General features: G+C 45.6%; 1 protein-coding gene across 1 annotated transcript in view; it reads left to right on the forward strand.

The window, feature by feature from the left end:
• Positions 1-25,962, forward strand: part of IGDCC3 (immunoglobulin superfamily DCC subclass member 3) — a 182,390-nt gene that overhangs the window by 99,507 nt on the left and 56,921 nt on the right. The window contains exons 3-5 of the mRNA XM_054042149.1: positions 3,448-3,592; positions 8,002-8,132; positions 17,316-17,453. Of these exons, the coding sequence (XP_053898124.1) occupies positions 3,448-3,592; positions 8,002-8,132; positions 17,316-17,453 (414 nt within the window). The remainder of the gene's footprint in view (positions 1-3,447; positions 3,593-8,001; positions 8,133-17,315; positions 17,454-25,962) is intronic.

Below are 25,962 nucleotides of genomic sequence, written 5' to 3' on the forward strand. Positions count from 1 at the left end.
TGCTTATGTACTATTGACAGGTAGGTGATGGTGACTGTACCCCCTTTTGGGGATAGAGATTGTCTTTTCACTGTGTTTGTACAGCACTGGAACAATGGGTTCCTAATCCTTGGTTAGGGGCTACCATAATACAAACAATACTAATACATCATCATTAGTTTATTGCGCACGCCACGTTCTTTCCCCTAGTGCAGGATTTCCTTCCATCTCATTATATTTGACGAGAGCTTTATTCATGGAAATATGAATCAGTTTAACAGTAGGAAAATAAATAAGGCATTAACTTTACAGGGCAAAAATGGGGCATGCTTCAGCTCCCACTGATGTGGATCAAGCCCTTCATGAGGTGAATTTATTGGGACAAACCCAGAGAATCCATAGAGGATTGAATAGTAATTTGCAGTTGATGGACACAATAACGTACCTCATCCTGGCCCTGAGCCCAAACCCATTGAAATGGAAAGTGGCCCAGTGATTTCAGAGGACGTTGGACCAGGTCTCCTTCTGGAACTCGTCCCTCTGTTGGTGAGCACTGACTGAGATCAGTGGTTCCATTTGAAGTCAGTGGGATAGCTCATGCAGTGCTTGCCAGGGTAACTCGGGGCCCGCAATCAGGCATGTTGCCCTTTTGAGAAAAAGGGATAAGGGATCATTCTTCACCTTCAAAAGTTAAATCAGAAATAGGTTCGGTCAGTTTATCGAAAGTATCAGGACCCTCCCCAGAAATACTCCCTGAAGGGAAAACAGAAAATGTTTCTGTATGCCTGTGTGTGCGGTTTCCAGGTTATGTTTCCCATTAGATTTCCCATAGACTAGGCGGGCTTTAATCCGGTCATGCAATATGTCTAGTGTGCTGAGGGTTCACGGCAGCTTGGGTGTTACTGCTGTCTACACAAGACCATATGGCAAGGGGAATTCACAAGCACTTGAAACAAAATGGATATTAATGAAATACTTAGAACCAAAGAGCAGGGTCCAGGGGAAACCTTCCCAATCCTCCAACCGCCCTGTGCTGGGGCTTTCTACCAAGCGCTATTCAATCAACTTAACAAATCCTTATTTAGCATGTTGAGCTTGAGACTGATGATTTGGGGAGCAGGGTGGTTTAAGGCAGCACATATTTAATGTATTGCTAATAGCCATCTCCCATCTGCCCAAGCCCAACTGGATTCAACAGATGAGCAACCCTGACACATACGTAGCTTGTTCCTTAGCAGATGCACATTGATTACCCTTGACATATGTAAAAGGAGGTGGGCTTTTCTGTGCGGGAGAGGGGTGTTTTTAGGGATGGTAAAGCAGAGCTAGGGTATAGGTGATTTTCTTGGAGTTTATATTATATGGTAACTTGAGGGATCCTTCTGTGTATATGGTACTAAAAATGAATCATGAGCTAAATAAAGGCTCTGAGGTGTTTATTAGCCCATGTTATGTTTATTACGCAGTCAAAAGTTAACACCTTCCAATTAATTAATAGTAATAATTATTGCATTCTGATTATGATGATTTATGGAATGCTAACAGCATGCCAGACACTTTACCCACAAATGATTATTACTCTTATTGTACTGCAAAGGCTGGTCTTTCTTCTCCTTCCCTGATGCTTTGAGAGTTATCCTTTGCTGACAGCTGGTTGAAATGAGAAGCCCAGGCGACCCCAGATGTTGTGGGCATGCAGGGTCTAATCCTACAAAGTCCTGTGCACTTTGTGGGAATCAGTACAGGCCCACTGGTTGAAAAGGATGCTTGTTGGAGATGCCCATTACCTCCCAGGCTTAGGGCCTGTAGTAACTGAGTTTAACTGTAGAGGAACGTGCATGTTATGTGGTTGTGTAGAACTGAGGTAGATGTGTGAATCAGTAGTTTATACCCATGCTTTTCGCCTTAATGTAACGGAGGGCAACCTAGATCCTAATGAGAGTCATGACCAGGAAATAACAAACAATGGGCTGTTGTCTTAAACTTGTCTTCTGTTGAAGGATACCCCAAATCCTATCATGACTGTGTGCAACTCCTTGATAAGCATGGCCATCTTTAAGCAGTTTGTGGCCTTTCCTATCCTCCTCCAGAGTGTGATGCCATGTTAGCACAGGGGGAACTCTGTTTTCTTCCCAAATTATTGCAAAACCCCACTGCATCATGCTAACAGTTTGGGAGAGCTAAAATAAGGACTAACCCGAACATTTGTCGAAAGGATCCCTCAGGACAGTGCTCCCTTTTTATTGTTTTTCTTTGACTGGAATGAATGACGGACAAAGCTCAGACTTAAAACTATTGGCCTTGTGACATGGTGACTATATGCCGGAGGCTGATCACCTGTGCAGATCCATCAATGGTTCCAATGGTGGGAACGCTACTGTAGATCATACTGCAGTGTCCTAGACCCTTCCTCTCCAGATTCCCAGCCAGGACTTCCCTCCCTGGTTTTATAGTGAGCCCAGTGCATGCTGGATCAGGGGTTTAGGGGCTGCTGTGTGAGTTCTTGTGTGATTGATAGCTCTCCTAGTTCTGTACTTAACTAGTGAGTCCCAGTGTCTTGATCTGGACAGCTTAGAATTTGGCCTGTCGTCTCTTTGTATTCAGTAATGTCAACAATTCTCCTTTCTGTCACCAATTCTCCTTTCTGAATGGTTGTTGAACTGGTCCCTCTGCTGCTCTTAGGGTGATGGAGAAAATATGCACTAAAATTGGCACTGGGATCATCTCTGATGCTGGACAGTGTTTGCCAACCTCTGTCACGATCAGTTCTGATCCTGTCATTCTAACAGCCCTGACTTTATTGGGGTTGTTCCCTTTCCTTTTGTGATGCTGGAAGTCAGAAACTTGACATGATAGGAGGCCACCTGGAGTATGTGCCAAGCAAAAAATCAACTTCCATAAAATGTTTGCTAGCCTGTTCTTTGCACTCTTTCAATGGAGAAATGAAAATAAAGTTAATGGGGAAGTTAAGTCAAACCCACAGACAGGACGTTTGTGGTGGACATGGTACAAGGGCACTGACAGCATTGGAATGAAAAGTGCAGAGACAAGACCGTTTCTGCTGTGCGGCCGAATCCAAAGCCTACTGAAGCTGGTGACAAAGACTGCCAATGAGTGACAAGGAGCATCCTACTGGCCCCTGCTGTGATGGTGGGGACACTTCTACACATGATTGCGGAGCACGTAAATCGTGTAATCGCAAGCCTCCCATCCTGCTTTCTTTGCCCAGGGGCAGGGTTTGCATGTGCAAATGCCTGGTGTGCAACATCGTTTCTGCACCCCCAGGCACGGGCCAAATTCAGATATGACCCCACAAGCGACACTTGTATTTGCTGTTTCTTGGCAGGTGAAGTGGTGGATATTTCTGCCAGGCTGGGTCATCGTGACCTGTGCTGGCAGTGCGCCCTCTCAGCGCTGAGCTGTTGTGATCTCATTTCGTGTCTTTGTTTCTCTTCTTCCCTCCTCCAGCTATGTCAGACTTCCATATTCATCCTCAGAACGCAGTTGTGGAAGAAGGCGGTGTCGCAAGGTTCCAGTGCCAGATCCATGGTTTACCAGAGCCTGTAATCTTGTGGCAAAAGAATCGAGTCCCCATCAACACGGACAATGATAGGTAAGAGACGTAGAGGTAACTTATTACTGACCGACACCCACATGTTGGAAATAGCCGGCCAGAGGCTCTCTTGCAGGTAGAGAGAGATGCAAATGCACTATCTGGACCCACTGCACACCAGAACAGGGTTCACCTGAAAGAAGGCTCTTCTCTTGTGTTTCTGCCTTGGAAAGCATTTAAATCTATGCCATGAGCTCCATCCTCCTGGCTCGGGGTGCTGGAACAATTTGTATAGTGGGGGTGCTGAGAGCCATTGAACCAAACTGTGAACCCTGTATATGATGGAAACCACTTCAAGCCAGGGGGTGCTGCACCTCTAGTTCCAGCACCTATGCTTCTGGCTAGGGGATGTGCCGAATTAATGCGTCCTAGGGCCATCCCAGGGGCTGGGAACATACTGTCCTGGCCACCCTGTATAGCCTTAATCACTTTCTGTAGGGCCTCTTCCTGAGCCAGTATGGTAGTCACTGGCCATGTTTTGTCTCAGACCGGAGAGGTTTTTTAATCAGATTGCCATGTACAATATCTATCTCTGCACTTTGCTCCCACTGCAGGTTGATTCTCCCTTGCTAGGAGCCCTCCACCAGGGACGGCTCACAAAAGTTAGTGCTCACCAGCATGACAAAGCGTTGTACAATAAGATCCTTTTATGTTCTGAAGGTTTAAAATGCAATCTCATCACTAGCGTTGCCTTCCCAAGTGAGCTACATTGTAATACCCCAGCCTTGGCAACGAGACCAAAAGAAGGGTGCCAACAGAAGACCTTTTTAGCTCTTTCCCGTTCAGTCCTCCTTAAAAAAACCAAAATCACTTTCCCCTTCTTGCCCTGTCTGAAAACTTAAATGGCATGTCCTTTCTTCCTTTGTTTGACAGCCTTCCCCCTTTGCTTAGGAAGTGCCGCTAAGCCTGTTTTGATCTTCTGAGTGTCGGCGTGGAATGAAGGGACAGGTGGCAGGCCACCCTAGTCTTTGGGAAGAGTTTCAGCACGTAACCGGAAATGCATGATGTGCTGGCTCCAGTCTGTGAAAGTCACAGCTGCAGCCAAAGAACCACAAAGCAAGTCTTCCCGGAGCCAATCCATCACGGCACACCTTGATCGTGTCTTGATGTCCGCACACTGGGGAGAGATGAAACCAGGAAGCTGTAAATATTTTTCTGAAAGGCCCCTGTTTTTACAACGTCGGTTCAGCCTCAGAATGTGGCTTGGTTCCTTTGGAGCTAAAACAAAACACACGCGAACCAGAACAATACTTGACCTTTTCAGCTCTACTGTGAACTTATAGAAGCGCCCAAGAGACCGACCACAGAGTTTAAAATGGCAACGGTCTGATTTTCCTGGTGTATTCCATCTACCCATTTGTAGCCTACTAGTGTTACGTCTGCACTGCAATAAAAGACCCTGGGCATGGCCGTGGTTGGCCCGGGTTAGCTGACTTGGGCTCGCAAGGTTGGGGCTTCAGGGCTATAAACCTGCAGTGTAGACGTTTGGGCACGCTGGAGCGGGAGCCTGGGCTCCAGCCGGAGTCTGAATGTCTAAACTGCTATTTTTAGCCCTACAACCCGATCCTGAGTCAGCTGACCTGGTCTCTGAGACTCTGAGCTGCACCGTTTTTGTGGCAGTATAGACAGACCCTAGGCTTTATTCTTCTACCTAACTCACTTTGAATGGTACTTACTCATGTGAGTAGCTCCATAAGGGTGCTTGCTAGCAGGATGCATGGCACAGTGGGACTGTTTAAGGTAAGTACTACTCAATGTGAGTAAGGGCCCCAGAATTGGGCCTAACATTTTTGGCGCTCATCAAAATGAGACTGTTAGAACCGGCTAGAGCAGGCCCATGCCATGGGCAGATCTGTGAGCAAGTTCCTCAGGTATCTGTTCCAGAGATGCACAGGGTTGGAACTGCGGTGCCAGAATAGACTGCCAGGTATGTCCACATCCCCAGACTGCTAACATTGGCCGCGCGTCTGGTAGGGATTTGAGTGAGACCACCACACCTCACTTTAGCTGAGGCTCAAAAGGAACAACCACAGAATCCAGTGCTCTGCTAACCAAACCCATTTGCCCGACTTTCCCTCTCCTTTTCCTTTGGTGAAGGAGGAATATTCAGATGCTTTCAAAGGAGCTAGTGTCGGCTCCTTCTACCTGGGCTGGGCATCCTGATTTTGAACTGATTCTGCTTCTTTTAGGATGAAGGTTGCCCAGCAGGTTTTTAACATTAGCTCAGTCCATAAATCGTGACATTTGTAATCTCTGACACCAATGGGATTTGGTGAAGAGGGTTGCTTCCTTTGTAGCTGAGTTGGAATTCTGCATTAATCATGGTTGGTGCAATTCTGTGTATAAATTGCATACACATTTGTATGCTGAGTGGTACACTTTGAGGCTTTGAAGGCAGAATAATAGCTTTGGAATTGAATCTTCTAATGTGGTGGGCAGATTGTTAACAAAAATGAAGGCTTCTGGTGGTATAATTCATCCAAAATAAAGGACATTTGAAAGTCCCAGAGAGATTGCAATCAACGGCAGTACGTCCAAAACTGATTGCTGTCATGCTGTCTCAGACATTCAGCCGAGCCCTTGGAACCCACATTGAGAGCCGGTTAGAGACACTTAACCATATGCTGATCTAGAAAAGATAGTCTCAATCTTCCCGACAGAAATAATCATTAACTCATCAAAATGTAATGACCTACTACCAGCTAATTTAACGACTTGGTTGTTTACAAAAAATGCCAGACAACCTATAATAAATATATATCTTTGAAACCCACGAACACACTCATTTAAGGTTATGCAGAACTGACTCGCAAAGGCCAGAAAATTCAGACTTCCTAAAACCTACAAACTCTGTGTGTAACTCAGGCCATTGCCATCACATAGCATTACTCCTATCGCTGGTATAGCAAGATGATGTACCAGGGACGCCACCTTTGAAGCATGTTATTTAGAGACTTTTGCAACATCAAGGTTAATCCCTTTGGGTTAAGGAGAGAACAGTATTTAAGCTTTAACTTTGAATTCCCTGGCTTTTATTGGTTTGCCAGATCACTAATGCTTTTCAATCTAGGTTGTTTTAGTTTTGTTTTTTTAATTGTTCCATTGACATGTGGTCTGAGAAGGTCTGAGGTTCATTCCCACCCGTATCATGAGGAGCCAGTAAGACAGAGATAGTTTTATTGGCAGCGTCCATAGTAACAGACACACGGCAGAAGTTCTGGTGTGTTTGGCCAATGAATGTGGTCAACAGCCCAACACGTTCTGCATCATGAGACCAGGGTATAGGGTGGACAAAAATCACCATTTGTGTAACCTGGTCCAGCGCCATGAGGCCAAACTGAGCCATCTTGCACCACATGGAACGGGAAATTAGCACTGAGGTGCGGTGGTGGTATTCTTTTGTCTTTCAACCAATGAAATCTGAATAATCACATTTTTGTCTGTGATAAGGCAGAGCTTCCAAATGACTCTCTGCCAGGCCTAAAGCCTCTTTGGGGCAGTTTTATTCCCAAACTGAAACCAACAAACAAAACCAATTTTATAACTCACGCTTTCACTGCCTCCCCTCCCGGGGGTCTCTGGCAGTCCTGCTTCTTCCAGCTTCCTGCCTCTCTCTCACCTGCTGACCCTCAGCCAGTTCCTTCTCACAACCAGCCCTTCACTGGAACTCCCATTAGAGCCCCAGGGGCAGCCCACCCCCTTAATTGGCCCAGCTGGGAGCACCTGTTCTAGCACAGGCAAGCTGGACTTACTTCAGTTACAGGGGCCAGCCGCCCCGGGACATTGTCCAATTTTGGTAACATGAAAACTACTATTAACGAAGTCAAGAAAACGATGCCGCACTCAGTGGGGACGATTTCTCAAAACCGTTCACATCTCGCTAGTTCCCTCTCCGCAAACGTTCTTCTTTGCTGGTGACTCCTATCTCTGGTATAGCAAGATGATGTACCAGGGACACCACCTTTGACGTGGAACATTCCAGTGGAACATGAGAGGAAAGTTCCCGCTAAAGGGACGGTGTCCTGATTAAAAAAATCAGACCAGCCGCAACCTATCCAGTGTTTTATACGCCTTTCTTACGAGTGAATGTTACTACTGGTAAACACGTAGGAAGGGAGAATGTCTCTTCAAAGCGGAGGATAAATCCCATGCATTATGAGACCAGAGATTAACATTGAAAGGATTTTTTTAAAATATAGGCCCCGATCCTTGGGTCTGATTGAGCTGGCTTGGTGCTGTACTGGATTGTGCAGCACCTGTATGTACCCCTAAACACTGGGGCTAGTGGGTGTCAGCATGGTCCCGACTGGCCTAGGTTAGGGCAGCCTCACCTGGGACGTGCAGTTCTGCTCCCCACCCACGTTGCATTCTGCAACTGTTTTGTCGTTTGTTCTTTTCATGTCCTCTAGGTACACGCTGCTTCCCAAAGGAGTCTTGCAGATTACCGGACTCAGAGCAGAAGACAGTGGGATTTTTCACTGTGTGGCTACCAATATAGCTAATGTGAAATTCAGCCGGGAGGCCAGACTCTCTGTGTCAGGTTAGTAACAGTAAACGTGGTCGAGTTGTTCTTTCACACTTTCCCCTTCTATCCATTGTTCTGGACCAGCTCAGTTTAACAGAACTTTCGTGATAACAGTATTGAAAAGCTTTCTTCTGTCCACAAACAGTACATTCATTGTTCCTGCTTGTTGTTAGTTGCTGCCAGATTGGTCCATTTGATAGCAAATAAACCTGTCTCTTGGCCTTTTAATTAGTACCAATTGTTGGGCAGGTGGAGGAGGGAGGAAGAGGAAAACATGAGTTGTAGAAGGAAGGAAGGGAGAATACATTCTTTCTGAAATGTGAAAGATTCCCCATTTCCTTACAAACTCAGTCTACTCTGGAAGTAACTGCAACCCGTGGCGTGATCAATTATTTACCCAATCAGGGAAATACATTCTAGTGCTACTTTATATCCTAAAGAGTACTGACATTTAAAAAAGAAGAAGAAAAAAAAAGAACACAAACAATACTCAGAGCATTAAGTTGAGGTTTTATTTGGTTTTACTTGACCAAGGTGAAATCTGGCCCTGCTGAAGTCACTGGGACCAGGTTTTCACTCCTGATAGTACGGAAAACTTTAAGGGGAAATATAATGGCATATTAACTGTTTTCCAGAAGGTGGCCTGTGCTGATGCACAAAGTCTTGTTTGCCCATACAGTTTTTGCACACTGCCACCTGTGCAAACAAATGATACCATAAAAAACACACCGCTGCTTCCCTGCACAAATGGAGTATGCATGGGATTTGCTTGTGCAAATTCTTTCATTTTGTGATAACGCACAAAAATGAAGCATTCCGGTGATTTCCACGCACTCAGTGGAGGATGGATTGAATTGCCTTTGAAAATATGGCCCACAATGTTTCCATAACTTCATTAGAGTCCAGCTTGTCTTGTCTGTTGTGTTCTGTGGGCGATCGTCCATTAGACTACCCTTCTAGCACACAAGTAACAATCTAGAAGCCTCTTTGAACAATTGGCTCATCAACAATTTCTGCCAGGCCAGTCAAGTAACATCAGTTGTGTAGCCTTCTACTTAGCATTTGATCCGATGGTGTTTGGCCACTCCTTTAATTTTAGGCAGTGCTAGTCTACAAAACCTTCTTCAGTGTTTCAATCACCCTCCCTAGTGTGACGAAAAGAAAATACAAAGTCAAATCATGCACCCATAGCCCAGGAAGCAGCCAACAGTAGACGACAACTTAGAACTTTGTGCAGGAGAAGGCTGCCTCTGTCCTCAGCTTCCTTTTAGAAAACAGGTGGTTTGCTTCTTGGTGGTTTCAAAGTGTCAGAGGTTCTTAGTTTCTGTTGGTTGCATTCTTCCTGAATGGCCACTACTGGGCAAAGAACCCAGCAGTCTGGGTTTCTTCTTGGAGATATAGAAACCTAATTTACATGTCAATTTCAGCTAAGGAATTATACTGCAGAATGAATGGTAATACGGGTGCCGATTTTCAAAAAACGCGTATGTGAAATTGTGCATGGAAAATAGGTGTTCCGTAGAGAAAATCACGCATGCAGATGGTCAGTCAGACACACGACTCCAGCTGGAATTGAATTAACCATTTTTTGAAGATACACAAGGAGGAATAGAATCCAGCTTCCCTGCTGCACCTGGACAGGTCTGTAGGGCTGACAGGTGAAATAAGGCATAAAAGCATATAATGGTCAGTTGAGCGAGCCGATCTGACCCCGATTATACCCGAGGAGCAGATCCATTAAGCAAGAACTTGGACATAGTCACTTTTGAGTGTAGAACAGCACTCTGAACAAACCAATTCTGGAATTTCTGGAGCTTCAGATGTCCCTTAATGCGATACAGCGAGGCAGGACTTCAGCATCTGTAGACAATCACCACATCTCATTACCAGGAGTCACAATCCTGTTGTCTCATACAACTATGCACACTGAGGCCCCTGACCTGCCGAGTTAGACTTGTGTCACCAAGCCTGCTGTAATCCTCGGACATGGCTCTGTGGCCAGGGACGGCATAGAGCTTGGGCTGTTCCTTTCCTGAATGCAAGATGAGTCTCTCGACTGCATGTAAGAAAACACCTTTGGGAAATGGGGAGAGGCTGGGGCAGAGATATGTTGTACATCAAATCTGATGGGAGAAGAAAATGGCTTAACTGGTTCTGAAAGACCAGGTAGCATTCGAGGCCTGTTACAGATCTGCTTGCTTGATGTATGTGAACAGTAGCTGCAAGGAGGGGAAAATGAACAATAAATTATCAGTGGGCTGAAGTTCTGTTTAACAATTTACTGCTCTGAGTTATTATTTCACTCAGGGAGTAAAGTGCTAGCTGCTTTCATCTGACCATCTCTCACTCTGAATGGATATTCCCCTGGTTTCCTTTATGTGCAGCATTTGTGGTATTTGTTTTCCTTAAAGAAACAAATACCATGATGAATAAGTCAACACTGTGCAGACTGCACTGATATAAGTGCTATTTCACTAGCGGAAGTTACACCATTATCATCAGCGTGAGCACTACATAGATAGCATTTAAACGCGCTTTCACCTTGCATCAGTATAAGTGATGCACCGGCATAAGTGCATGGGAGTTGCACTGCCATAATAGAACACAAAATCACCTCACAAACCTTTGCATCTTCTTCTTGCCCTTGGATGTGATGGTGGCAGGGGATAAGAATTACACCTACTGGTGTTCTGCCCATCACCTCCATAATTGGGGCTGTGAATCTATATCATTTGTCCACCTGCAAAGAAATGAACCCACGCCAGTTTTTTATTGGAGCCTTGGAACTTGGTTTCAGAACCAAGACTTTGCTAATGGACCAGAGGAGATACAAGATGAAGCTGGTTTCTGACAAGGGCTGCAGCACCAGAACAGGATGGACTGTCAGTGTGTCTCACGGGGATGTTGGTAAAAAGAGAGACACCTGATGAGGAGGTTCAAGAAGATTCATTCTTTACTGCTGTTTCCCTGTTTCCTGGGAGCGTGGTGGAGCTTAAGTCCCTCTCTGATAGAACTGCTTGCAGGATGCTTTCTGATCAGTTTTGTTGTCCTTGCAAATTCTCCCACATGAGATGGTTGCACAAGAGGATGGACAACCTGCCTGCACCCCAACCTACCAGTTGGCACCGCTTGCCTCACTCTTAGACCATGCTGTGGTGATGGAATTGGAAGAACTGGAGGATAGAACCACTGGGGTTGCCTGCTGTGGATGTAGACCCTAAAGCATGTGTCAGTCTCGCAGCTGTCTTCCCTCTCCTCTGCTGCAGCACGGGTGGTGGCCCCATGGCAGCACAAAGCACAGATGTTTCTTCCATCCTAGTGATTGATTATTTTCAAGTGCCTTCTTAGAGCAGATGTTCCCATGTGGCTTCCCTGCCTCTCTGTACTGACACCTTTCCTACACAAGCAGACGATTGTACTGCTGCTGCTGCCTTTTTGATCAAGATAGCAATGTCATTGGTGTGCGCTTTTCTTTCTCTAACAGAGTACTTGTCCTTATTAATGGTGCCTGGGACCTTTTACCAGCCGGAACATCCTTCTCTTTGGCGCTGCTGCCACAGTGACAGAGGTGGGGACTTTGTGCCGCAACCTAAGCCAGTTTCGTTTAGGAATGCCAGCTGTTTCCTTTTACTCCCCTGCGGTGTTTTGAAACCTATTGGGCTCTGCTGCTAGGTTGCTCGCCTAGAGCTCTCGACCAAGAATCGCTCCTTCATTCCCACCCCCTGGATCAAACGAATTTCCTGTGTGGTGTGGAGAACCTCCTGACTGATCGTCTGCCAAGATCAGCCGCTCTGCATGGAAGGCTGGTGTTTTACATTTCCAGCCACAGCCAACATAGGCCCTGCTCGGCAGCCACCTACCCTTTGCTTGCCCCTGTGCCAGCACCATGGGAGGTAGCACTGGTACACTGCACTCTGGTTACTTCTGAATTGGAGGCGATGAAACCGTAAGTGGTTCCCATCTGGCTTTGGCAGTCAAAGGAGCACGGTGCAGAGCCGGGGCGCGGGAGCACACGGGCAGCGGTGTTAAGGGGCATTCTGCCCACATAGGACAGGCCCCGTCAGGGTGCAGAGTGAAGCTGTGTTGTACCTGTATACTAACAGATATGCAGGTCAGCCCCCAACCTGCCTGGCCAGGTCCCCTCTGGGGCTCTGATGTACAGCTGGAGATGCTAGCCCGTTGCTTCTTGTGAACAGAGAGCAGCGTGCTGCCCGGTCCCTGTGTCCGGGGCATGGGGAAGAAAATAGGCTGTTTGCATTTTGTATTTCCCGAGGCATGACAAGGCAAATGAGGTGGACCTCATCCCTTGTTCCAGCAACACAGAGGAATGGGTTTTCATAGATTCATAGATTCTAGGACTGGAAGGGACCTCGAGAGGTCATCGAGTCCAGTCCCCTGCCCGCATGGCAGGACCAAATACTGTCTAGACCATCCCTGATAGACATTTATCTAACCTACTCTTAAAGATCTCCAGAGATGGAGATTCCACAACTAAGGACTGGTTGCCCAGTCCTTAGTTTATTATGGCACATATACTGGTCTCTTCCTCCTCCCCCGGCCCTGCTTTATTTACTCTGAGTCTCCGCCTAGAAAACATCCCTGGATCTTGCACCTTACTGGGCTGTTCATTCCTGTTCTCATGGTGAAGACAGACACCCCTGTCATTCGATGGATATTTCCATCCGGACCAGATAAAGCAGGAGGGAAGACACCGTCAGGAACAATCCTGCCTATGAAGAGGGAGGGATAAGATGATGTATGAGGCCTTGTCCATTTGTCCTTTCTACGGTTCAGTGAGCAAATCACGTTGCATGGGGATAGAGGGGCTGGTGCAGATAAGAACGGACACACACCAGAGCTCACCATTTAAGATGAACCCCAAATGGATCCTTCTGGGGTTCAAAAGAGTTTGGACAACTTTTAAAACAGTTCTGTTTCATTTTGGCTGCTGATCGTGCCCTTCTATTTCTGGTTCTGGACAGAACTGTAGGAATCTTGGGAAAGTGCTTTATTTCAGCCTTGGCCGGAAGTGAGAAGTACCAGGAATCTTGGGAGAGAACCTGTTCTTGTGAGATGTCCGACCCAGGGCTGCAAATCCAGAGGGGTGCATGGCTTGCATAAGGTACAATGAAGTATTTGAGTTGGTCTTGGGGTTAAAACACAGCATGGCAGGCCAGGAGACCTGGGTTCCTGGGCCAGGAGAACTGGGTTCCTGGGCCAGGAGAACTGGGTTCCTAGCCCAGATTGGATCAAGGTTTTTAAAAATGGGCGCTGAAAGTTAGGTTCTTAAGGTAATATTTAGGCATTTAAATAATGGTAAGCATCCATGGACTTCAGTGAGAGATGCCGCATGTTTTTAGTGCGTTTGAAAACCAGGACTTTTTATTTAGGAGCCTAAATAAGAATTGAGGGGGGTGATTTTCAAAAAGCATGTTCATCCTACCTAGTTCTTAGACAGCGCTTTGCATCAATGGATCTTAAAGCGCTTTACAAAGAAGATCAGTATCCTTCTCCCTATTTGACAGGTGGGGAAACTGAGGCACGGGGAGGCAAGTGACTTGCCCAAGGTCACCCAGCAAAGCGGCAGCAGAGCTGGGAACAGAACCATGGTCTCTTGAATCCCACTCCAGAGCACTAGGCCAAACTGCCTCTCCTTTTCCTATGGAAGTCGACGATAAAGCTTCCATTGACTTCAGTGGGAGCTGAGTGAGGCCAGTGCTGAGTGCTTCGGAATAGGAGCCAAGCCTTGGTATTGTGATGCTGCAGAGATGGTTTGAACGGTGTTGAGATCCCTGGATAGAAAGTCTCATTTTTCAAATCTTCTAACGTTCGCCAGTTGTTAAATGTAATTAACTGCTCTGATTCGCTTCAGAGATCGGTATTGCACAGTGTAGTACTTAGCAAGGAGCCAACTTTTAAGCCACACATACACAACGTGATTTTTCTTGGATTTTACCTCTTTAAAAACAATCCATCCTGTAGCTTTATCACCCCCTGTACAACAGCCATATACATGATTAAATGAGCCACTCATTTGTGGTTGCTTCAGTACCACTGTAATATCCCCTGACCTCAGCCCCCGCTGCAGTGTGAAGCTAAAAAGTACAGGAGGAAATGAAATCTAGCCTTTGCAAAGAATTTCCAATGCAGCATTTCTGTCTGAATGATCTTTGCAGAGGAGGGAGGGATAGCTCAGTGGTTTGAGCATTGGCCTGCTAAGCCCAGGGTTGTGAGTTCAATCCTTGAGGGGGCCACTGAAGTATTGGGGCAAAATCAGTACTTGGTCCTGCTAGTGAAGGCAGGGGGCTGGACTTGATGGCCTTTCAAGGTCCCTTCCAGTTCTAGGAGCTAGGATATCTCCATTAATAAATAAATAATAAGAAGCTCCATGGACAAGAGCCAGTAGTGGAGAGATCTTAAAGCAGAATAGCACAATCCTCAATATTAATCGCAAATCAGACTCAAATGAGCCTGGGCTGACTTAATTAAACCCTTCACCTCTTCCTACCCCCACTGCTGCCCTCAAACTCCTACGAATAGAAATTGATGGATGTATTTCTCCATGCAGGTGTACAGAATATTCTTGCCACCGGCAATGGATTGTTGAAATTCCTTAAACACTGCTTGACCTCAGTGTTTGTGGAGTATAACCTAAGTACACGAGAGTGGGACTGCACCAGATATGGACTTTGGTCACTCTAAAAAGCACGCATCAGGCTATAACATTCAGTCTGTGGGTTGTCATGGCTTTGGGCTGATTTTGTCTTTCTGGAATTGGGCCCAGTTTTTAGTAACGGTAAACCTTTATTGTGTGTAAGAAAGGGTTGTATCGTATTGATTCACAGCGACGTGTAATTTGTCTGACAGGTTATGGGTCTAGTGCACAGGGTATTATTTTGCTTTATCGCATTATGGTCATGCCCAGAGGCTTCAGCCAAGCTCAGGGCCGTATTGTACTGTATGCTGCATGTCCACGTACAAGCGACAGCGCCTGCCTTGAAGAGCTTGCAGTCCAGCAAAGGAAGTATTGTTATTTCCATTTTACAGATGAGGAACTGAGGTTAAATGATTTACCCAACTACACACAGGAAGTCTGGGGCAAAACCAGGAGTTGAGCCCAGCTCCTTCCATCCGCACACAGACTGTCTGATACGTTACTTCATGCCCCCTGTGCAGAGCAGACAATCTCCTGGGGAGAGACGGCTCTCGCGAGCGTTCAGCTTGCACTGTGTGGGGCTCCGTGGAAAGCGGCAGTGTGTGGAGCGCTGAGATGCAGAAGTTCTGGATTGGAAGGCATTGCTCTTTTTGTTGCCTCTTCATGCATTCTTAGCTTCAAAGAATGGTACTGGGCGCTAAGCGGCGTTGCCACGCTCCAGCATTTCCAGGGTTTCTGAGTCCTCAAGCGTACATCAGCTCCGCCTTATCTGCCTACCTCCTGGAAGATGATGAAAGGCCCAGAAATCAGTCAAATAACAGTACAGAGGAACACGCCTCCTCCAAATCATATTTCAAATCTGTAGGAAGCACGAAAAGAAAGTTGGTCCTAGGAATATGGCACTGGGCTCTCACAAGATTTGGATTCAGTTCCCAGCTCTGCAATATGCTTCTTATGCAAGTCACCCAATGTCCATGGGCCCCAGTTGCCCACCTGTAAAATGGAATAATACTTGTCTTGTCTGTTTAGACTATGAGTTCTTCGGGACAGGGATTATCTTTTGCTAGGAGTACCTGCCTCCTCTAGCACAATCAGGTGCCAGTCTAGGCGCTACTGTGAGACAAGGAAATACTAATGGTACTGTAGCCCTGCCCGCGAGATCCGTAACTTGTCATACAAAGTGCATCAGTGTGAATCAATCTGCTCCACCCCTTTACTGCAAACCAGAAAGGTTTTCTGATCTGTTAACCGTTTGGCCCGAAGTCAGAGGTGATGTCAATTGTTGTGAAGGAACACCATGTGGAACCCCCTGTAGCATTTCCTTGGGGGGGAATGTCCCTTTAAAAAGAACCCTGGAAGGAGAGACTTAGAAGCAGCCCCTGTGAGCAACACCAGGGGTCAGAGGCAGCAGCCTAGCCAAGTTTGGGGCCAAAGCACATGGCCCCAGCAGCGATAAAAGATGGCTCCTTTACAGGCGGCTATCAGCTGTTCCGGATGCCGTGAGCCACGTCATGAAGTGGGGGAGGCTGCAGCTTCCCCTGTGTTTGTCCAGGCCCTAGCATGTTCTGGACTACCACCGTCTAAAGTCCGTGGGTGTAACTTACACACCAAGGGGGAAGCGAGAGGTGAAACAGGAAAAACAATTCACGCGAGCGAGGGCATACAAAGGTGAAAGATAAAGCTGCCCTTTCCCTAATGGGTCTCACATCTCCTTACACTTTCCCTGTAGCTGCTTTCCTTCCTCTAAGCCACTTCCCCTTTCCCCCCATGTCACATACATCAGTTTACACCCACCTATTGGCGTGTACTTTCACCAGCGGTTTTGTCACGTCTAAATCTGGTCTGTTCCATTTAACGCTGCTTTTCAACAGAGATGGTATTCGGTCCATACCATTACAGATGACAAATGCACCGTGTGCATTTCAGTTAAAAACTTGGCAGATCCATTGCTAATCAATGCTGTTTTTCTTATACTTGGCATATGTGTGCAGTATATGAATTGGATTTACAGAATGTGCTTGGGGACTGGTCATTTCTGTCAAGAGTGTTATCATGGAAACGTCAATATGCATATTTAAGGCACACTTCAACCTACACCTGTTATATAGGCAACGTCCTTGTTTGGTGTCACTAGTTAGTGAATGCATATAATGAAATCATTCGTTCTGGATTACATGGGTCACGTCCTGTTCCCATTAGGATTCATGTAGATCAATGGTTCTCAAACTTTTGTACTGGTGACCCCTTTCACATAGCAAGCCTCTGAGTGCGACCCCCCCTTATAAATTAAAAACACTTGTTTATATATTTAACACCATTATAAATGCTGGAGGCAAAGCGGGGTTTGGGGTGGAGGCTGACAGCTCGCAACCCCCCATGTAATAACCTCGTGACCCCCTGAGGGGTCCCGACCCCCAGTTTGAGAACCCCTGATGTAGATGAACTGAGCCCTCATGGGTATCATTATACTCTATAGCATCACGTGTTGCAGTTAAGCACTAAAGCCTGGTAGGTCTCAGTTAACAGTGAGTATCTCTTTGCAGGCTCCCATTCGACGGTTTACAAGGATCCCATGATTCTTGTCGGCCCAGAGAACCTCACGCTGACTGTGCACCAGACAGCTATCCTGGAATGCATTGCAACTGGGAATCCCCGGCCCATCGTGTCCTGGAGTCGACTAGGTAAGCAACTGAGTGGCAGGAATTTCTTGGCACTGCTGATTGTCCTCACACGGGAAATAATTACGTGCCACTGATTATTTATTGCACAGGACAATTCAGCCTTCTCTTTACTCTTCAGGTTAATTGTAGACTCAGAACCCCTTTTATCTTTCTGTCTAGGGTTTGTACTGCCTTCCGAGTTCCTATTTCAACTTGTTATTGAGGTGGGTTGGTTGAAGCCAGACATTTTATGAAAGGCGATAATTTTATCTTTCCAAAAAGTGACAGCCTTTTCTTTACTTACATCGAAAGCATCAACGTTGACTCCAGAGAAGTGAATTCATACACAAACATGTCTTCCAAGTAAAACAGACTTGAAAGAAAGCGTCTGTCTATTGAGTGATTTAAAATAAAACCAGGGAATGGGAGTGGTTAATAGTTGCACACATGAAGCTCTGAAGAATAGATTCTCAGTGGTGAGGTCAAGAGTATTTGTTAATCAGCATGAAAAACTGAGCCACTGTCAAATTCCATCACCCGAGTGGAGCAGTGCGGAGTTTTTTGCAATCGAAAGATGAATGTTATTTTAAGCTCTGCCTGCTCGACGTTAGCCCAGAGATCTGCATACAGTGGAAGGGTGCTTTCACATTTAACTGCCAAGCAGAAGTCTTTCCCGCATAAATAGCTGATGGCCTTTGTATTGCACTCTGGTACCTGAAAATATCTGTGTATTTGAACTGAACCCAGTGAATGTTTCCAGACCTTTGAGCTGTTCCTCCTCGGAGAAGCATATTGCAACCATTTCATTCTCACAAGATCTTCCCACCAGGATATTACTTGTTCCCCAAAGTGGCTCTGCAGGGTTATGGGCTACGTTTTTGGGAATGAAACACACTCTAAGTAGCTATGCTCACCCTAGACTTCAGCCACACTCCTTGCTTTTTAGTCATGAATCTCTGGTTCTCAGACTTTGATTAATGGTGGTTAGCTTCCCAGTCTAGAGCCTTCAGGGAAACAGCAAGAATACACTTATATAGTGGTAATCCAGAAAGATTTTTTTTTCACACTGCCTTTTCCATTCAGATTCTATAGACTGTTAATACCACCTACCCAAGTCTGTCGCTAACTGACCTTTTCCCCCTGAGCAATAATCATCATACTGATGCTGTTTTAAAAACCTGCTGGATACGCTATGCCACGGTGTTGAGATGTTCTTTTGGGCACAAGGCCGCTCTACCTTGACTCTCAACTATAATAAACTACTTTATAATTGCCCTAATTATATCAGCTCATTGGCTTGTTCAAAACACTTGTCTCCATAGAATAGTGTAGTAATGAAGATATAATAGCGTCAAGCCATATTACCCCATATAGATTCAGTCCAACACTACCATCTATCAAAAAGAAACCCAACTTCTCTGTCACGGCATTTGCTGTAGAGTTACCGAGTCAAAAGAAAACCTCACTCTTTTTATTTCCACGTAAGTGTGAACGCTTCCTCCCAAAGAAACACATTCTTTTGTCTAATTCTGCAATGATGTGAAAGGTTGCTGACGGGTTAATGGATCTAGGGATCCTTTTGACTCTGTTTTGAACTATTTCAATAACGTGTGAAAGTATCAGACATATTCATATTCCCTCACAGTCAGGAGGAGGGGAAGGGAGACAATACAATTTTGAGAGGATTCCAAGTAGGACCAAACCAGTTGAGGAGAGCGGGCAGGGGAAGGGGGGGGGGAAGAGGGGAGCGTGCATTGAAGGAGAGGTATTGTCATGCTTGATTGAGTTTATACATGTGTAGCTTCCTCATGTATGAAGTTTACCTGTCTGAGGCACCTCCTAAGACGCCAGTTCATGAAGAGTAATTGCAGGAGGACTCCTCTTAAATAACTGTTAAAGCAACACAGCTTGGAGAACAAAACTTTCCACACAGTACCATAAACTATAAAATATAGAGCAGTGGGGTCTTAAATGAAGGCAGCCCACTTAGATTAGGCTCAGTTCAGCTTTATTTAAATAAAAACTAATATCAATGAATAATTTTCACACCATTTTTTTAAAAATCAGAAAAAGTCCCCATTGAAGTATTTCACTTTTGCAGGATTTTGCCGTTTCATGGGGGTCCTTTGCACCCCTCAAATTTTATTTTGCTGGCCATTTCAATGAAATGGCAGTTGTTTTACTCAGAAATGAGCACAAATGTGAATTTTTGCATTGTTTTCTGTGTAAAAGCTGTCTTCTCTTAAACAAATGGAACCACTTTTTGCTCTGACTTTGCCAAAAGCCTGGCTGATTTTCAGTGGGAAATGGACCCAGTTTTGTTTGGAAAAAAAAATCACTCAAATCATGGGTCAATTTTTAAACGATATGCAATAAACTTTTACTTTTATTTCCTTGTGAATATTTTGTATCCCTCTACCACAAAGTTCTTGTGTTTCCCACTGCATGAAATGCTTTGCAAAGTGAAATGTTCATTAGAGGATTTGTTCCGAGAGAAGTATAAAATCATTAAGGTTTTGGTTTGTTCAAGAAAGATAAGATTTGTTCTTTCACAGCTACACACTCGAACCTGAACCCATATGCGTACAAAAATGAATCCCCAGGGAACTTATTGCAAAGCCAGCAGAATGAATAACAATTCTTAATGTGTTACGTATCAGCTTATCCTTTAACTGACAAGCTGCTGATCTGGCCTCCATCAAAGGTACTGAGACAAAATAACACACTATTTAGAGAGATCTAGAAAAGTGAGACAAGGAAGAAAGGGCAGTGATTATCTGATAGCGTTATACAGAACTCGTCAGAAAGGGTTACACAATGGGAAGGAAATTACTAAAGAGAGAGCCATTCAACACATAAACCATACAACAGTTGTAGGAGCCAATTAATTGGTAACTTATTGGACACAGAAGCTTGCAATAGATGGCTGACTGGTTGACAGGAGCACCATTCCCTGAAGTGTTTAGAAATAATAGAGTAAATTTCACCACTTCACACACTGAATAGTCAACTGTTGCAATGTATTCTAAATATGCTAATACATGGTGCCCAATGTCCGATGGAGTAGAAGACCCATGTGTCTAAAAAGTAGAAGGCTACTATGCCAAGGTACAAAGAATTCACAAAAGACCTAAATGGTCAACATTAGAAAGTTGTTACTTTCTTTCTACTTGCTACTTATAAAAGAAAGGCATCCGCGTTGTTGCATATTCATATCGCCTGGCACGTTTTAACGAATTTCTGTAATTGGTGCTGATGTGCCAGTCATTTGCTTAGTAGCCGGAACAATGGAATCCGTTACAGTGAAAAAGCATCCCAGATACCTTGGAAAATTAAATCACTTGTATCCCAAATTGCAGGGATCTTTCATCCAGATTTCACTCTAATGGGAATTTTTAAAACTTTATTTGAGCACTGCAAGGAGGTTCTTTGAGGGTGTCTCCTATTTGGAGTATAGCCAGCTTCAGTGTGACCAGTGTTTATTAATTAGTAACCCAGCCGCTCTTCACTACCAGCCGAAACCCACACCTTAAAAACAACATGCCTTTTAAGGCCCTATCAGTATTCCACCCTGCTGGTCGCTAGTTGGTTCATAGTGTTGTTTTGTCACAATTGCATCAGTATAAAGTGAAATGGAAATGACCTAATTCTGCAGTCTCAGAGTAAGTCCACATAGCTAAGGCTCAGTTCCTCCTATAGCCCCTGGAGAAGCCGTGTGACACTGGGACTCATAATGGTGTTTCATCTCCTGCTCAATCAGACAGCTTGCTGGATGTCAAACGATGGTCCGTGAACCACCTGGTTCATTGGTAGTTCTTTGATTCACTAGTCATCATTTCTAAGAGACTATAGTCTAGCAGACAGTGAATGTCACGGGGTAGGAAAATGTAGGAGGTCCACATGATGGTTTTTGTCTTACGAAGTCATTCATAGAATTAGAAGATCAGAAAGCCGCTGGCATGGCTGATTTCAGAGGACGCAAAATGTCCTGCTTATTATTAGAGAGGCCGTTGTGGTTGAGTTTCTGGAAGGGACTGCTGCATGTAAATTTCCTGGGCTCCTTGGGCCCCCGTGAAAAGGAATGCTATTTCCAAACACTAGTCCTAAAAGGGAAAGGGAGGTGCTCGGTACCTTGCAGAAGGCACATAGTACACTGTAGATTCGCTCCCTGTCCCGGGTAGGCAGTTTGGGGATCTGAGCCCCCGTCTCCATTTGAGTCTGACAGATTGATTCCAAACTTCTGTAGTGCATGTGGTGGTTTGAGCCATTTCACCAACCCAGAAGAAACCACAGAGCTCGGGTGAGAGCCGGGGGCTGGCTGCATGTGCTCTGGGAAAGGGTGTCTCAACTCTTCTGAGCTGGCATTGCAGCGGGAAAGTATTGCAGCACACCCGTCGCTCTGCATGGTTGGGGAGTTCTCACTCTCGTTTGGATGCATTGCCTCTTGTCCTTGCTAAGAGTGTGAGCTCTTCAGGGCATCTTTTCATTACCTGTTTGTATGGTGCCAGTGGGGCCCTGGTCCCTGGATAGGCTTCCAAGGCATTATCACAAGCCAAGTATGGTACGTTCATGTTCTGTTTGGGTTTGAGTTTGCCAGACTGGTTAGACTTGGAAGGCTGGCTTCTTTGGAGATTGTCCAGTCTCTGTCGTTTCAAAGGGTGGATAGCTCTTCAGCAAGCTTTGGCAAACAGAATACAGTGAACAAGCCCGTCCGGATTGGCTCTCTGCTGCTCGCTGATTCAAAATAAGTTAAAAGTCACCTCAAACATTTCACTCCCCTGAGCCCCTGTAGCGTAGGGAGCCAAGCAGCAGCGTTTAGAGCAAGTTAGCTCTGGCCTCACCTTGGCTGGGGCTGGATGTTTTTCATCTTTGTGATATAGCCTATTGCAGTGGTTGTCAACCTTTTTTTCATTCGTAGACCCCTAAAATTTACAAATGGAGGAGGGGGGACCCCTTTGGAAATCCTAGACATAGTCTGCAGACTCCCTGAGGTCCATGGACCCCCCCAGTTGAAAACCGCTGTTGTATTGAAAGATGGGGACCTGGTGATTAAAGTCAGGAAAGCAGGTTTCCTGGGTTGTGTTCCTCGCCCTGTCATTAACTCGCTGAGACTGTGGGCAAACCTCAGTGTGGGGTTTCCCTCTCTGCACAATGGGTTTGAGACTATGTGTCGACCATGCCAGGGGGTTGGGAGGGGCAGTTCATGTTTGTGGAGCCCTCTGTGCTCGTCAGAGGAAAGGAGCCAGACCTCTGCAAAGGATTATTTTTGTGCTCTCTCTGTGACTGAGAGATGGGCCTTGATGATAACACGGAGGGCTAGATCCGTGTGCACCTAACTCCAGGAGAGGGTTCATGGCTGTGAATCCTGAATGGAGGGAGGCACCACACTCTGGCCCAGCTGGGGACCTAAGTCACTCGGAGGGGCGGGGCTTGGGCCACACCCCATCCCGTGACATTTCTTACACTACATCGCTCAGGGCTGTGAAAAATGTTATACTGTAATTAGGTCGACCAAACGCCCACTGTAGATGCAGCTAGGTCTCCTTCCATCGACTTAGCTACTGCCTCTTGAGGGGGTGGGTTTACTACAGAGACGGAAGAACCCTTCCATCGCTGTAGTGTCTACACCAGTGCTTCTCAAAGCTGGTCCGCTGCTTGTTCAGGGAAAGACCCTGGCGGTCCGGGCCAGTTTGTTTACCTGCTGTGTCCGCAGGTCCGGCCGATCGCGGCTCCCACGGGCTGCGGTTCGCCGCTCCAGGCCAATGGGAGCTGCGGGAAGTGGCGCGGGCCGAGGGATGTGCTGGCCGCTGCTTCCAGCAGCTCCCATTGGCCTGGAGCAGCGAACTGCAGCCAGTGGGAGCCGCGATTGGCCGAACCTGCAGACGCGGCAGATAAACAAACCGGCCTGGACTGCCGGGGTTGTTCCTTGAACAAGTGGCAGCCCGACTTTGAGAAGCACTGGTCTACACTGCAGAGTGCTGCTGTAGACAGACCCTGAGAGACAGAGTGTGAATTGAGCCAGCAAATGCAACCATTTATGATTATTAGAGACGGCAAAACTTGTCTGACTTGAATGGTGGATGCAGTGTAGTTGTAGCCACATCGGTTCCTGGATACTAGAGGGACGAGGTGGGTGAGGGAATATCTGTTATTTGGATCGACTTCTGTTGGTGAGAGAGAGAGAGAGAGGCTTTCGAGCCACACAGAGCTCTTCACTACCTTTCCCAGAGCTGAAGGAGAGCTCTGTGTGGCTCGAAAGCGGGTCTCCCTCACTAGCAGAAGTTGGTCCCATGACATATATTACCTCAGCCGCCTTGTCTCTTGACTGGTGAATATGAGCTGGGAGAACTTTATTTTTTTTTGTTTAGAAAAAAGATAAATTTACCTGGCAGGAGAAATTTCCTCAAACTCTCCCACCTCTAATTAGTAGATGGCAGCTGTAGAGACAAATGGAAACATATAGACACTGATATTTCGACTGCGCGGTGTATCTGACGCAGCCTGGGTCTTTTCTGTTTAAATGATGTAGCCCCTGGTAAATAGGGTAATAACCCAGACAGGCATTCAAGTCATAGTTCTGTGTTATTTCTTAATTCATTTATACAATCCTACAGCCAGATACAGTCTGCTCATATATTTCACCTGTCCTACTTCCTCAAGGGAGAGATTTGATTTTTACACCTATTGTAAATATGGGCTTCAGAAAGGTCTAATTTAAAGATGAAATCAAGTCCAATTTGAATTTAATTCAGACCTTCTTTACAGTTTGGTTTAAATGATATTATTCAAAGGGAACAGACCCTTCTTACTGCTCATTAAACACTGGACAGGTCACGCTTTACTGTTCTTTTTATGGCTGAGCAATCTACTGCTGCAGCGCATTGGCCAGCTATACAATTATTTAATGACATTGTTTTTCTCCATCTGAAAGACCTGAGCACCTTTCACTGTAACTGAAATAATGAAGTGTCCAGGGTCTGCCTGCCTGGTGGAACAGTGAAACCTTTGAGTTAAACATTTCCTGTAAAACACTGCAAAGAGCATGGGCAGGAGAGGCTTCTGCAAATTTCAGAGCGTTGTGTCTTTCAATCCATAGTACCTTTTCCCACCGCTCTCTGTCAAGGTGCCATCTAAAATTAGACTATTTATTTCTGCTGGTCTGATGGATAAACACATACTGCAGGATCTGCTGATTTTTTCTTTTTTTTTGAAAGGCCTGGTTTCATATCTATCATCTCTTAGTGCTCCTGTTCTTGAGGACTTAAGCTGTCTTGGTGGTTTGGCTCCTGTGATAAGTGGTTGTGCTTTTGGTGTAAAAAAAAAATAGTTCCTGGAATGAGGAAGAAATTGCATGCCTAAACATAAGTAGAAACAAACCGAAGAAATGGGTAGATGCCCAAAATATCACAGATGGCTTGCAAAGTGGCTTTTGGGTTGGGTGATAGTTATTTGTCCCTTTCTGCTGGAAGAACGACTATACTGTAATTGACCAGTGTAGCCATTTACTTGGTTTTCTGTAAGGCTGTGGCTGGCTCTGGATTCTTCACAGGTAGGATAAAGTCCCCATAAAAGCTCTTCATTATGCACTACTATTCTACAGAAGGAATTTTCTTCCTGACCCCAGCTGCTAATCAGTTTATTGCCTGAAGCATGAAGACCAATAGCTAAGATAAAAATTATAAGGTGTCTCAGCTGCTTGACTGAGGTGACCCAACCACATTTTGAATGTCAACAGCTTCATTTCCACACTGATTTGCACATAGATTTCCCATCATTGGATTACTGTAGATATTGACACTGTATGCTCCATAGAGCCCGGAATGTTTGCAAGCAGTACCATTCGCGGTCCCTTTGGGATAAGGCTCCTTGTGAGTAAGACAACTTCGTAGTTATGCATCCAACTGGAGTAAAGCCAATCCTAGAATCAGAGGGCCAAATCAATGGGAGTTGCAGGTGCACAGCATCTCAGGATTGGGCCAATAGAAATGGAAAATAACCGTCTCATCTAGCTGATCTCCTGCCCGTGAACGATTGTTCCCTACAGAATGTTTAAAGTCTTTATTGGACTTCCACTACTTCTCTGGGGAGACTATGCCACAGTCTAATATAATCACTGGCAGGGGTTTTTCCTTAATAGTGATCCCAAATTTTCCTTTTTTCTTAATATCTCAATACACCTTTAAAGCACAACACACAAACTGTTTTGCTACCTAAAGGAGCAGCTATTTGAAGAGGGTGTGTTGTGCTCAGGTGCTAAGATCCCCAAGGCTTTATTTTTTGGTTCTGTAGGGCGTTTAACCTTCTTTCTAAACACACATGCAAGAAGGAAACAGGATTTCAGTTTCATATCTGACGAAAGGGCAGCTCCTCCAGCAATAACCACCCGGCTCTCCACTCAGACACTCTGGAACGGGCTAGGGCTGATTTAGAGCTGTGTTTGTCAGGTACGGAATCTTAAAACCCCAACCAATGGAACAATAAAATGCAATGGCCCGATACGACTGAAACACGTTGTAATTGGGGGCAAAGG

Source organism: Malaclemys terrapin, chromosome 10 (genome assembly GCF_027887155.1).
Source record: "Malaclemys terrapin pileata isolate rMalTer1 chromosome 10, rMalTer1.hap1, whole genome shotgun sequence".
Lineage (NCBI taxonomy): Eukaryota > Metazoa > Chordata > Testudines > Emydidae > Malaclemys > Malaclemys terrapin.